Source organism: Magnolia sinica, chromosome 13 (genome assembly GCF_029962835.1).
Source record: "Magnolia sinica isolate HGM2019 chromosome 13, MsV1, whole genome shotgun sequence".
NCBI classification, from domain to species: Eukaryota; Viridiplantae; Streptophyta; class Magnoliopsida; order Magnoliales; family Magnoliaceae; genus Magnolia; species Magnolia sinica.
The window spans coordinates 2611444-2625637 of NC_080585.1; the positions used below are offsets into that span (position 1 = coordinate 2611444).

At 38.0% G+C, this 14194-nt stretch overlaps 1 protein-coding gene across 1 annotated transcript in view; it reads right to left on the bottom strand.

Annotated features, from left to right (window-relative positions):
* The window catches only part of LOC131223959 (G-type lectin S-receptor-like serine/threonine-protein kinase LECRK2), a 23979-nt gene extending 19563 nt beyond the window's left edge, over window positions 1–4416 (bottom strand). The window contains exon 1 of the mRNA XM_058219555.1: window positions 4058–4416. Coding sequence (XP_058075538.1) covers window positions 4058–4416 — 359 coding nt within the window. The remainder of the gene's footprint in view (window positions 1–4057) is intronic.
* Window positions 4417–14194: the final 9778 nt, after the last annotated feature.

Here is a 14194-nt window from a genome sequence, read left to right on the forward strand (position 1 = left end):
CCCGCTACTTTTTGCAGTGTGGTCCACTTTATCTTTAAATCTATCTTATTTTTAGTCTCAAGCCTTAAGACAAGCTCGCCAAATGGATGGATGGTTTGGATATAACACATCCCTCATGATGGGACCCACAAAACTTGCTGATGTCAATACAACAGTTATATAGCCGTGTGGTACACCAGCCAATCGGCTTCCGTGTCCCGAATGGAAACGGATTGGCTACTCCCCCTGCCACTAGCCATTGGTACTCTGTGGGCCCCACCATGATGTACGTGTTTCATCCATGCTATCCATCTATCTTTCCAGATAATTTTATGGTATAAGACCAAAAATGAGGTATATCCCAATCTCAACTAGACCACATTACAGGAAATAGTGTTGAATAAGCATGGACCATTAAAAACCTTTTGGGGCCATAAAAGTTTTAGATCAAGCTGATCTTTGGTTTTTCCCTTCATCTGGTCATTTATGACCTAATCAACAGATTTTAATGGTGGATATCCAAATCACCATTGTTTTCCTGTGGTGTGGTCCACTTGAGATTTATATCCCTCTCATTTTTGGTATAAAACTCTAAAATAATATGTGAAAATGTATGAATAGAATGGATGAAACACATACATCATAGTGGGGCCCATAGAGCACCGACCACCAGTCATGGGGCTAATAGCAGGGGGAGTAGCCAATCCGTTTCCGTCTCGGATACGGACGCGGATTAGAGGAAACGGATTGGCTAGTGTACCTCACACTAGTTATATAGTTGTTGTATTGACGTTAGCAAGTTCTATGGGTCTGATCATGAGGTATATGTTATATCTAAACCGTTCATCCATTTGGCGAGAGGTCAGCAAGTTCTGTGGGTCTGATCATGAGGTATATGTTACATCCAAACAACCCATCCATTTGGCGAGCTTGTCTTAAGGCTTGATACGAGAAATAAGAGAGATCTAACTATCAAGTGGACCACACTGCAAAAAGTAGTGGGAGATTGAACGTCTACCATTAAAACCCTTTTTGGGGTCACAGAAGTTTTAGATCAATATGAAATTTGTTTTTCCTCTTCATTCAGGTCTTTGTGACCTTATGAACAGATTGGATGGAAAATAAACATTATGGTGGGCCTTACGAATTGTTTAACGGTGAAAATCATTATCTCTGCTGCTATTTGTAGTGTGGTCCAGATGATCTTCAGATATTATTCATTTTTTGGATTATGGTCTAAAATAATCTCTAAAAATAGATGAATGGTGTAGATATAATAAATACATCACTGTGGGGCCATGTAACTTTGATCTACTTTGAATCGTTCTGTGTCCTTGCACGACACGTACCTACAGTATCTATATAGCCAGTGTGTGGTACACCAGCCAATCCAGTTCCGCGTCCGACGGACGCGATTAGATACCGACAGGTTGAGTAGCGAGTCCGCTACTGAAGTGACGTCACCAAGTTCTGTGGGCCCCACTATGATATGTGTTCTATCCACACCGTCCATCCATTTTGAGATGTCATTTTAGGGCATGAGCCAAAGGAGGGAGATAAAAATCTGTAGTGGACCCCACCACAGAAAAAAGTGGGGAGAGTGATTCCCACCGTTGAAACTATCCTAAGGCCCACCATAGTGTTTATTTGAAATCCAACCTGTTCAAAAGTTAAAAAAGACATGAAAGAAGGGAAAAAAACAAACATGAGCTTGATCTAAAACTTTTGCAGCCATTAGAAGTTTTTAATGGTGGGCATCACTGTCCCCACTGTTTTTTGTGATGGGGTCCACTGGAACTTTGGATTTAACTCATTCTTTGGGTATTGCCCTAAAATGATCTCTCCAAATGGATGGAAGGCATGGATACAGAACATACATAATGGTGGGGCCCACGGAACTTGGTGACATCACTTGAGTAGCGAGTTTCGCTACTCAACCTCTCAATAGCTAATCCACGCCCGTCTAGTACAATACAGTCACGTTACCCCACAGTCAGGTAGCTGGAAGAGTCTATATTCCCAAGACCTCAGGAAGGTTATTTTAGTAAGTCACGTTACTCGACTTACCTATCCCAATATATGTAGAGATGGTGGTCTTATTGGGCCCACTGTGATGTATATATTTTATCCATGTTGTCCATTCATTTTAAAAGATCATTTTAAGGAATGAGCCAAAAAATGGGGCATATCAAAGGCTCATGTGGACCACACCATAAAAAGTAGTGTAATTGAAAACCTCTTGGGGCATAAATTTTTTAGATTTAACTCATTTTTTGGCCCATGACATTAAATTAAATTCTAAATCTAATGGACGGATTGGATTCGACACATAAATCACAACAGGACCCACAATCCTTATAACATGACAACATCGACCTTTACTATGTTATAACCACGAACTGCGCACATCACACATCACCACCTCGACCCCTATAACATGATAACTATGATCCATATAACATTACAACCACAACCCATATCAACCACGACCCATATAACATGAGAACCACGACCCTATAATATGATAATCATGACTTATATCAACCACGACCCATATAACATGACAACTACGACCCATGGCGACCACAACCCGGGTGACAACCACAACCATATAACATGACAACTACAACCCGACCTGTGACAACCACGACCCATATAACATGACGACCTCGACCCTTACTACATAACAACTACAATTTATTCGAAGGGTCGCAGTTCACATGCACAATGGATTGTGGTTTTCATCTACAAAGGGTTGTGGTTAACAACAACGATCCATATTGAATGTGAATGCGGTCCACTCGGGACTCAGATCTGTCTTATTTTTGGCTCATAGCATGAAATAATATAGAGAAGGTGGTGGACGGCGTGGATTAAACATGTACATCAAGGTGGGGTCCGCATCGCATGGCAACCTCGACCCTTATGAATTGCACACTTCACATTACAACCACGACCCATATAACATCGACCAATATAACATGATAACCACGACCCATATAACAGGATAACTGCAACGCATATAACAGGACAACTGTGATCTATATAACAGGACAACTGCGACCCATATAATATGACAATTGCGATTTATATAACAAGATAATTGTGACCCATATAACATGACAACTGCAATCCATACAACTGCAACCCATATAACATGACAACTGTGACCCATATAACATGACAACTGTGACTCATATAAAAGGATAACTGCGACCCATATAACAGGATAACTACTATCCATACAATTGCGAACCATGGACAACTGCGATCTATACAATTGCGAACCATAGCACAGGACAACTACGACCCATATAACATGACAACTGCGACCCATACAACTGAGACCCATATAACAGGACAACTAAGACTCATATATCATGACAACTGCGATCTGTACAACTACGGCCCATTTGTGTTGTGGTTTGCATGGGTCATAATTGTCATGTTGTATAGGTCGTGGTCGTCATGTTATATGGATCATGATTGTCATGTGGACCACCAGATGAAAATAATATTGATTGGATATCCACCATTAAAATCCTCCTAAGGCCCACTATATTGTTTATTTGACATCTAATTTGTTGATTAGGTCATATAGACACAGATGAAGGGAAAAAAAAAAAAAAAAAGATCAGCTTGATCTAAAACTTTTATGGCCTCCGAAAAGTTTTTAACGGTCCACGCACATTCAACGTTGTTTCCTGTAATGTGGTTGACTTGATATTAGGATATACCTTATTTTTCGTCTCATACGATAAGATCTAAAAAAATATATGGACGACATGGATGAAACACATACATCATGGTGGGGCCCACAGAGCACCGAGCACCAGCCATTGGCAGTGGCAAGGGGAGTAGTCAATTTGTCACTTTCTCGGAGTTGCAATAAGAAGGTAACTTCTTATTCACTCCAGGACCGTACAACTTCTGAACAAATTAAGAACAGGGGCATTTTCATCCGAAACAATATTTAAAAGTTGTTAGAAGGCCACTCTTAGAATATTTAAAAGGTTGAATCTCGTTAGGTAATTCGTCCAATCCTGAGGTCAGTACGGTCAAATCCCCGTATTTATACTGCCTGGATGTTCCATCCATATCAACTTTCGCCCTGTAGTAGAAGTCTTCCGTTAAAACAAGGTTCGTCGGCGTGAGATTGACTATGCTTTGATTCCTTCGTAGGATGTAAATGTGGCCCGATTGATTGAAGATCATCTGATAACCCGATAGATTTGTATTGATCGAATAATAACCTTCGTAAGGATTTCCAGTTGGGAGTGATAAGCGATTGAGAACGAGATTACCATCGGGCAAAAAACGGAGCTCGAACATTCCAATTGAGTAGTTGGTCTCTGTCATACGAGGAGAAAGCTTGCCACCGAAATTCAACACCTGTGTCGGCGAGATGGTGTCTGTCGGCTCGTTGAAGCTTCCCATCTATCGACGGAATCACTGCTTGATAGAATGAAGTTGCCAGTGTTGAGCATGGCAGCATAAGAGACACTACCATTTAAGAATTTGGGTTCCCATATCAACTGGCCTTGATGGTCCTCGAGCACGAGCCGTCCATCTTCTGTGAGCTGGACCGTCGATCCTTGTTGCACTGGATTATCTCTGTTAGCGAACCAGACCATAGTCTTTTCGGGTATTTTGTCCAACCAGATTACTAGCAAGAAGAGATTTCTGTTGGTGAGATGATAGAATCGGAAAGCGAAGTCGCCAGAGGGCGAGACCCAAGAAGAGTTTTGGCCCCCCGCAGAGAGAGACGATCCCAAGCTTACGTCACTACGACAAAGTGCGGCATTGCCGGCTGATTTTTGGGTTAATTTGGGCTGTGGCAGAGAGTGGAAGAAGCAGAAGGAAGAAGAAGAGAAGATGAGAAAGAGCAGCAACCATTGGTGGAAGGATGGTATTGCTAGTGTTACAGGCAGGAAACTGAGCTCTCGATGCTCTGTTGCTAGAGAAGTTGGAAGTTTTCTCGAATACATCCCAACACATTAGGGGCCTGTTTGGGCGGTGGGATTAGAAGGGATTTAGGTGGGATGGGATTCATCTGTTCCGTGCCAATTCCACTCCACGTTTGGGAAGAAATGGAAAAGCTTGGAATTACATTAAATGAAATTGCATTGGGTCTCGTGCTAATTTCACTCAATGTTAGCAAGTTGTGTAGGTCCCACCATGATTTGTGAGCTATATCCACACTGTCCACCCATTTATTGAGATTATTTTAGAGCATGGGCCAAAAAATCAGGTAAACCTAAAGCTGAAGTGGACCCCACCATAGAAAGCAACAGGGATTGAATACTTACCGTTGAAAACTTCTTTGGGGCCACATAAGTTTTGGATCTATCTCATTTTTAGGCCTATGCCATAAAATGAGGTTACAAAACAAATGAACGGTTTAGATATAACCGTGTGTTATTCTCAATAATTTCAAATGATGGTGGGTATACCCATTCAATGTACCACCTTATTATCAACAAAGCATGGCATTAATCTTATCACATGGCAACGGGGGACAATCCCTGCCATGGGTAATAATTATGTTCTTTTGAATCCCATCCCAACTAATCCCTTCTAATCCCACCGCCCAAACAGGCCCTAGAGGAAGGTAATCGGGGATTCTAGTTGGATTTGAGCCTTTCCAATGGCAGAAACCGTTTATTTGAATGGGCTTTACTTGGATTGGGAATGACCAAAATACCTCTTAGATTGAATATTCAAACCCATATACTGTAGAAAGTTTATGGCGACCGTTCATATTCAAAGCAATAAAGCCAAATTATCTAAGGTTTTAAACAATCCAGCGAAATTTGGATTTGTATTTTTTCAACCGTAAAAAGTGACTTGTAATATGAACGGCCTGGATCATTGGAAAATGACTGAAATTCAATGGCTAAAGTCCCGAAGTATCGTATTTTAATCCGCGAGGATGTATTCGAGCAAACCTCAGATAAGTCTGGGACGCGGATTGCGTCCAACCGGGCTCTGTGGGGCCCACCGTGATGTAAGTATTTTATCCACGCCGTTCAACGCTTGTTTTGGATAATTTTAATATGTGAACCAAAAAATGAGACAGGTCCAAGGCATAAGTGGACCACACCAAAGGAACTAACACTGATAATGACACCCACCGTTGAAACCTTTCTAAGGGCCAACGTGATGTTTTTTTCACCATAAAACCTATTCATAAGGTCATGTAGACGTGGATGAAGTGAAAACACAAATATCAGCTTCATCCGAAACTTCACCGGCTCCCAAGAAGTTTTTAATGGTGGACGTTCAATCCCCACTGTGGTCCACTTAAGCCTTGGACCTGTCTCATTTTTTGGTTCACATATTAAAATTATCTGAAAAAATCGTTTAACGGCGTGGATAAAACACTTACATCACGGTGGGCCCCACAGAGGGACGCAATCCGCGTCCATTCAAGTCATGGATGCGATCTTCTGGTGAAGGACGGTGCGCTGATTAACTGGACGCGGATTGCGTAATAGCCGTCGGTCCCACAATGTTGTATTGGTTTTATCCACACCGTCCATCCATTTTCCGTATAGTTTTTTGGTATAGGCAAAAAAAAAATATGATGCATATCCAAGGCTCAAGTGGGCCACACTACAGGAAGCAGTAGTGATAACGACGCTCACGGTTGAAACCTAGGGCCCAACATGATGTTTATTTTCCATCGAATCTGTTCATAAGGTCACATAGACCTGAATGAACGGAAAACACAAATATCAGCTTGATCCAAAACTTCTGTGGTTCACTTAAGCTTTTGATCCGCCTCTTTTTCGGCTTATACCTTACAATGATATGGAAAAATGGTGAACGGTGTGGATAAAGCACGTACATCACGCTGGCCCCTCATAGGCCCACCGAGCTCGGGACAGGCGTGGTGGCACCAAACGCAAGTCCGGATTAAGTAAGGTCCGGGTAACGAAGCGCTGTCAGGAGCCAGTGCACCAGACCAGACTCATTTTATCACATGGGCTAAAAGATAGGCCCAGACCAAGCTCAAGTGGGCCAATCGTTCATTGTGAGGATTAAACGCCCACCATACCATTGCTGGGCCCACTTTGAGATTTTTATCTGCCTAAATTTTTTGTCATGTATCGTAGAATGAGCAGGCAAAACAAATGAGGTTGGATTTCTCACAAACAACAAAATGGGCCCATATGGTTAGAGGTTAGTGAGGCAGCCCATGGATCAAATCGTTTTGACTACTGAGGGAAGATCGCCAAATGCCATAAAGTGGGAGCAATTTTGTTAATATCAAAAATACAAAACCGATTCATATAGTTAACCAACAGCAGGCGGTTTAATGTCTAACCATGAAAATTATAGGTGAGTTTTGGGAATTAGTTCAAAAGCTAAAGGTTTTAGGTTCTTGGTTGAAAGACACGTGGTCATATAGAAAAATCCATTTTTTTTTCTCCTTAGCTTTTCAAGCTCTTCAGTCTTCCCTTGATTTATTAGAAGGCTAAGTTGGGTGGTGTTTACTAAAATATCCCAACCTAAGCTACTAGTAGCATTGATCCTTTGTTCAAACTTCAAGACCATAACTTTTCAAGTAAAATGGTAATACCCAAATGAATTCGTCTATGACTTTAGAGTGTTTATTTTTATTTTTATATTTTTATATTTTAATTTTATAGATGAATTTTTATTTGTATTTCCATGTGATATGTGAACATTTTCCATGTGCCAATACATGTGTATGTGTATGTATGTGTCTCATATGCTTAGGTTTAATATTTTTCTTAATTGAACTATGCCATTAATCTATTGATTTAGGGTCGTGTGTAAGATACGGGATCATGCGAAAGTCATATGAGTATAATTTTTGGCAATAAATAAATTGTGATGCATACCTCGGAGGTTCTGTTTTAGTTATTACAAGTCATGTTTGAAATTCTATGTGCCCATGTATCACTGATCATACTCTGCCAGAGTATCAATGTTTTTCTCATGCAAAAAGGGATGCAATACATTTTTTTTTTCTTGTCTTGGTGTTGTGTGATGTTTAATATAGAGGCTCTTAAAATCCGTGCGCTTTGCATATCTCAACTTTTATTGAACCGAGTAAACTGTAGAACCCATCATTTCCAAGTCACAGTACCAAAATAAGAGATCCCAAAAAAATTCTTGATCATTAATTCATGGACAATTGTTTGTTGAAATTGGACTCCAGTGGATTTCATCTTTAAATATCTACAATCGGATGTTTAGATTATCAAATAAGTATGATATCTAGTACATGATAAATCTAAATTAGTGCCTGTAATTTGAATATTTAAATAATATTAATTATATACAACATATACAATTTTGAATACCTGGGCATCACTAGTCATATCTTGTAACTGGACTTGCTTGGTATTTGATCTTCTTCACATACACCAATCAATTTTTAGTGCTAAACATTTCAAGTAAAATCGAATATTGAACACATTCGTATCCAATTTTTAGGCATTTTCTGTATTTTATGGCCCAATTTTTATTTGTATTTTTAATATGAATGTTTGCGGCATTGAATAATCGCTACCTATGGTCATATGTTTGCCTTCCTTGCCCTTCGCCTAGTTTACCACCGATCCTAACTTAGCAGATTAATCTAAACATGCCATTAATCTACTAAGTTTTTGATGTAGAGCAGGTCGCGGATAGTTTCACCGCCAAGATGGATCAGAAAAGGCCTAGTTGATGACAGAAGTGATCTGTACCATCAAACCTTAAACAGATATATCTCGTAATCCAAAATGAGTTATCTAACGTAAAATATATGATTTTAGGGTAGAACGAGCTACTTTAGCCACCCAACCTACGCCGGGTTGCGCAAGACGGATTTGCAAAATACCACAGAATGACGGTCATTTCCCTATTTTAATTTAGTTTTTATTATAAATAGTAAGTTTTACTTTGATTATAAATCTTTATCTGTTGGGCTTTAGGAGTTGCACTCAACGTGAAAAGTACTTAGAATAATTAGCAGAACAACTTGGTGAAGCCAAATAGGACACTTACTATCTTTAGCCGAAAACCTTGTGCACTAGTGGAAATCACGACCGTCTATAATTAGTAAGTTGTGAATCCTAGGAGTTTTAGTTGTAGTTTGATTTTGAAATTTCTTTCATTGCTTAGTATCCCTTTTTAAAGGGTTGTGAACTTATTTATTTCATTCATCAATCAAGTTACAAACATTATAGAATTTATTTCTATTTTCTTGCTTTCTTTTCTTGCGAATTTGAGAAGTCACTGTGAGGATTCTAGAGAAGCTTTATGAATTCGGAGTAGTTATCCTTGAGGAAGATGGTGATCGACCTCACCATGTTCATCTTTGCGTCAATTTTGGGTCATGTGCATAATATTGGAGAGGTGTGAAAAGTTTGTATATCCCATCTCCAAGATCACCTAGGACCAAAATGAGGTTGATCAACTCAGCAGATCAGCTATGCTATGAAAGTTATTGGATGGCTAAGAATCTAAATTCATGTATACATATGACCTAGCTGTAGTGATGGATGATAAAAGGAAAGGAGTTATTTGCATATGGCAAAAAGGCAGGGTGGTAGGCGGGCCATTCATACACATCATGAGCCATGAACCATAAGGTGTAGCGAGTTGGCTTGGTTTACATGTAATAATTGCCCACCTTTCACATAACTTTAGGACACGTGGCATCCATGATCCCAAGTAAAACTGTATAAATATTAAATCAAGCATTACACAACTTTTGTACATAGTACTGAAAAGGGAGGGTAGTTTGCGGGCATGAGGTTACAATGCGTTCACCTTTCTTGAACCGGGGGTGGGGGGTGAAAGATTACATCCATGTCAAGCAAACATAAAAAAGAGTTCGAAACTCCTCGCCCTTTATGACATTTTAGTAATTATCTCTTGCTCTGGCATGATATTTTGGTAAATTTTCTTGTGACACTGTTTTTAGAGAATTTTACAAAAACTAATGCTTAATATAGACTTTACATTCCCATATATATATATATATATATATATATATATATATATATATATATATATATATATATATATATATATAATGGTTTAAGAAAAACTACCGCATTGTTGTAAGTAATTATCATTAAAGTATCTTCCCTTAAATTTACACAGTGGTTGGGGCTGGACTTGCCGGTTCAGGGCGGCGGCAAGAGTACGTGGGCCCACTATGATGTTTATGCAAAGTCCATTGCAACCACCAAGTTCGTTACCCCTATCAGGGCCAGTGCTTAAAACTTTTACTCATGATTCAGGTGGAACAGACCATTGAAAACAGTGTACAGACAACACTTACCCACCAAAGTGTTTCGTTGGTATGGCCCACATGAATAATGGATAAGCTTGATTTTCAGGCCTAGGCCTATATTTTGGTGTGACATCTAAGTGGTAGGAGTGGATTTCATATAATCATCATAGTGGGCCCTATAAAAATCAAGGCGTCTCTGTTAATTATTTACTTTGTTGTGGCCCACATAAATTACAAGTTAGCCTGATCTTTTTGGCACTAGAAATAAGTTGGGATTACATATATCTAATTGTGAAAGTAGATTTCACATACATATAATGGTGGACCTGAAAAAAAATTTTAGGGCGGGCATCCCACCGCAATTATTATAAAGAAAATGGAAGAAAGTTGAAAAGGGGACCATTGATTTTTTATGGGGTCCAATGTGACATGCATATATGTCATGTCATGATAATCAGGTTGACTAATGATTTAGGTGGGCCACACTAAAGAAAACAATTAAGGACAAAGGGCCAGGCCTAACTTAGGCTGGGCCGGGCTCTATAAGGAAAAAGGGTGAATGATCAAAGATTTGCAAGTCTTAAATTTAAAATCTTCCGAGGTATCCATTCTAACCACGACAAACCCATTTATATGAATGGTTTGATTGTAGAACATGACTCAGAACAAAAAAAAAGCTTTTAAACTATCATGTGTGTTAAATGGGACTGCTCATAAATATCTTTTAATCTTCATTGCCGTTACAATGGTAGCCCACCTGATGATTTGACCAGGCCCGGCCATTCATCATTGGATTGACTTTGCCCAGTCCAATCAAACATTGGGCCTATATTTCCAGCCTCAGCCCAACGTTAGGCCAAGTCAAGGGGCCGAGCCCTGGCCCTAAGGGGCTGGGCAGCCTGGCTCATTGCCATTCCTACTCAGCTGTATATCCATTTGAGTCAACTGTTTGGATTTTGACTACTTCAGCCTTCCAACTCATCCAAAGGCGCATTTAAATAATTACTCAAAAATTGCTTTTGTAGCATACAAATAATTCAAACTAATCTGTCAAAATTATGAGCACCGATTTAATCGACTGCTAGAAATTTAAAAAAAAAACAAAAGGTTAATGCTGGATATTTAATCGACTGCTAGAAATTTAAAAAAAAAGAAAAAAGAAAAAAGAAAATTCTAATAATCTTATCTCTAAAATCAAGCGTCCAAGATTTTTCATTCAATCTGATTTTTACATTGTAACTTAAAAACAGTAGGTTTCAGAATTTAGCCATTTTAATTTGATATAATATTCGCCGCTTCACAATTTCTAAGTACCTGTCTATCAAGTGTCATATGCAACCAGAGTATCAAATAACTCTTGAAAAGTAAAACTCTCTAGATCAATGCAACTGGCCGATTGGTAAACACGGTGTATGTGTGTGCAAGCGCGTAGAACTGGTTTAGCACCGTTTAAAAAATAGTAAAAATAGTGGTGACTATTCAACCACACAAGTCATGGTTCCACGGATAATATTGATTGTCTATGTGCCTTACCAACTATTGATGAAACTTGACCACGAAATCTAAATAGAGAAGATGTCAATCTTCTAATACTTTGATACTTTAGCCTTCCAACTCATTCAAAGGCGCATTTAAATAATTACTCAGAAATTGCTTTCATAGCATATAAATAATTCAAACTAACCTGTCAAAATTATGAGCACCGATTTAGATATTTCACGAACAAAACATTACTCTAATAATTTGGTTTTTGAAAAATTAGATTGCTAGACATTTAATCGATAGCTAGAAATAGAAAAAGAAAAATCTAATAATCTTATCTCTAAAATCAAGCGTCCAAGATTTTTCATTCAAGCTGATTTTTACATTAACTTAAAAACAGTAGGTTTCACAATTTAGCTGTTTTAATTTGATACAATATCCGCCACTTTACAATTTCTAAGTGTCTGTCTATCAAGTGTCATATGCAACCAGAGTATCAAATAACTACTGAAAAGTAAAACTCTCTAGATCAATGCAACTAGCTAATTGGCAGACACGGTGTATGTGTGTGCAAGCATGTAGAATTGGTTTAGCACCGTTTTAAAAATAGTGGTGACTATTCAACCACACAAGTCATGGTTCCACGGATAATATTGATTGTCTATGTCCCTTACCAACTATTCATGAAGCTTGACCACGAAATCTAGATAGAGATGATGTCAATCTTCCAATACTTCGATACTTCAGCCTTCCAACTCATCCAAAGGCACATTTAAATAGATATTCAGAAATTGCTTTCGTAGCATACAAATAATTCAAACTAATCTGGCGAAATTTTGAGCATCGATTTAGATATTTCACAACCAAAAGATTACTCTGATAATTTGGTTTTTGAAAAAATAGATTGCTGGACATTTAATCGACTGCTAGAAATAAAAAAATAAAAAATAAAAAATAAAAATCTAATAATCTTATCTCTAAAATCAAGTGTCCAAGATTTTTCATTCAAGCTGATTTTTATATTATAACTTAAAAGCAGTAGCTTTCACAATTTAGCTCTTTTAATTTGATATAATATCCGCCAGTTTACAATTTCTAAGTTCCTGTCTATCAAGTGTCATATGCAACCAGAGTATCAAATAACTCTTGAAAAGTAAAACTCTCTAGATCAATGCAACTAGCCGATTGGTAAACATGGTGTATGCGTGTGCAAGCGCATAGAACTGGTTTAGCACCGTTTAAAAAATAGTGGTGACTATTCAACCACACAAGTCATGGTTCCACGGATAATATTGATTGTCAACTATGTCCCTTACAAACTATTCATGAAGCTTGACCGCCAAATCTACATAGAGATGACGTCAACCTTCTAATACTTTGATACTTCAGCCTTCCAACTCATCTAAAGGCGCATTTAAATAATTACTCAGAAATTGCTTTCATAGCATTCAAATAATTCAAACTAATCTATCAAAATTATGAACACCGATTTAGATATTTCACGAACAAAAGATTACTCTAATAATTTGGTTTTTGAAAAATTAGATTGCTAGACATTTAATCGACTGCTAGAAATAAATAAATAAATCAATAAATCTAATAATCTTATCTCTAAAATCAAGCGTCCAAGATTTTTCATTCAAGCTGATTTTTACATTATAACTTAAAACAGTAGGTTTCACAATTTAGCTATTTTAATTTGATACAATATCCGCCACTTTACAATTTCTAAGTGCCTGTCTATCAAGTGTCATATTCAACCAGAGTATCAAATAACTCTTCAAAAGTAAAACTCTCTAGATCAATGCAACTAGCCGATTGGTCGACACGGTGTATGTGTGTGCAAGCGTGTAGAACTGGTTTAGCACTGTTTTAAAAATAGTGGTGACTATTCGACCACACAAGTCATGGTTCCACAGATAATATTGATTGTTTATGTCCTTTACCAACTATTCATGAAGCTTGACCACGAAATCTAGATAGAGATGATGTCAATCTTCCAATACTTTGATACTTCAGCCTTCCAACTCATCCAAAGGCACATTTAAATAGATACTTAGAAATTGCTTTTGTAGCATACAAATAATTCAAACTAATCTGTCAAAATTATGAGCATCGATTTAGATATTTCATGACTAAAAGATTACTCTGATAATTTGGTTTTTGAAAAAATAGATTGCTGGACATTTAATCAGCTGCTAGAAATAAAAAATAAAAAATAAAAATCTAATAATCTTATCTTTAAAATCAAGCGTCCAAGATTTTTCATTCAAGCTGATTTTTAGATTGTAACTTAAAAACAGTAGGTTTCACAATTTAGCTATTTTAATTTGATATAATATCTGTCAGTTTATGTCATGCCCTAAACTTGGAAAACGGGCTCACAAAATTTTCGATCGCCGAATTCGGTGCTCGTAGTATCCCATTCTCGGCTCCCAGCATCCATACACTAGATTCCGATCCTGGGATCCT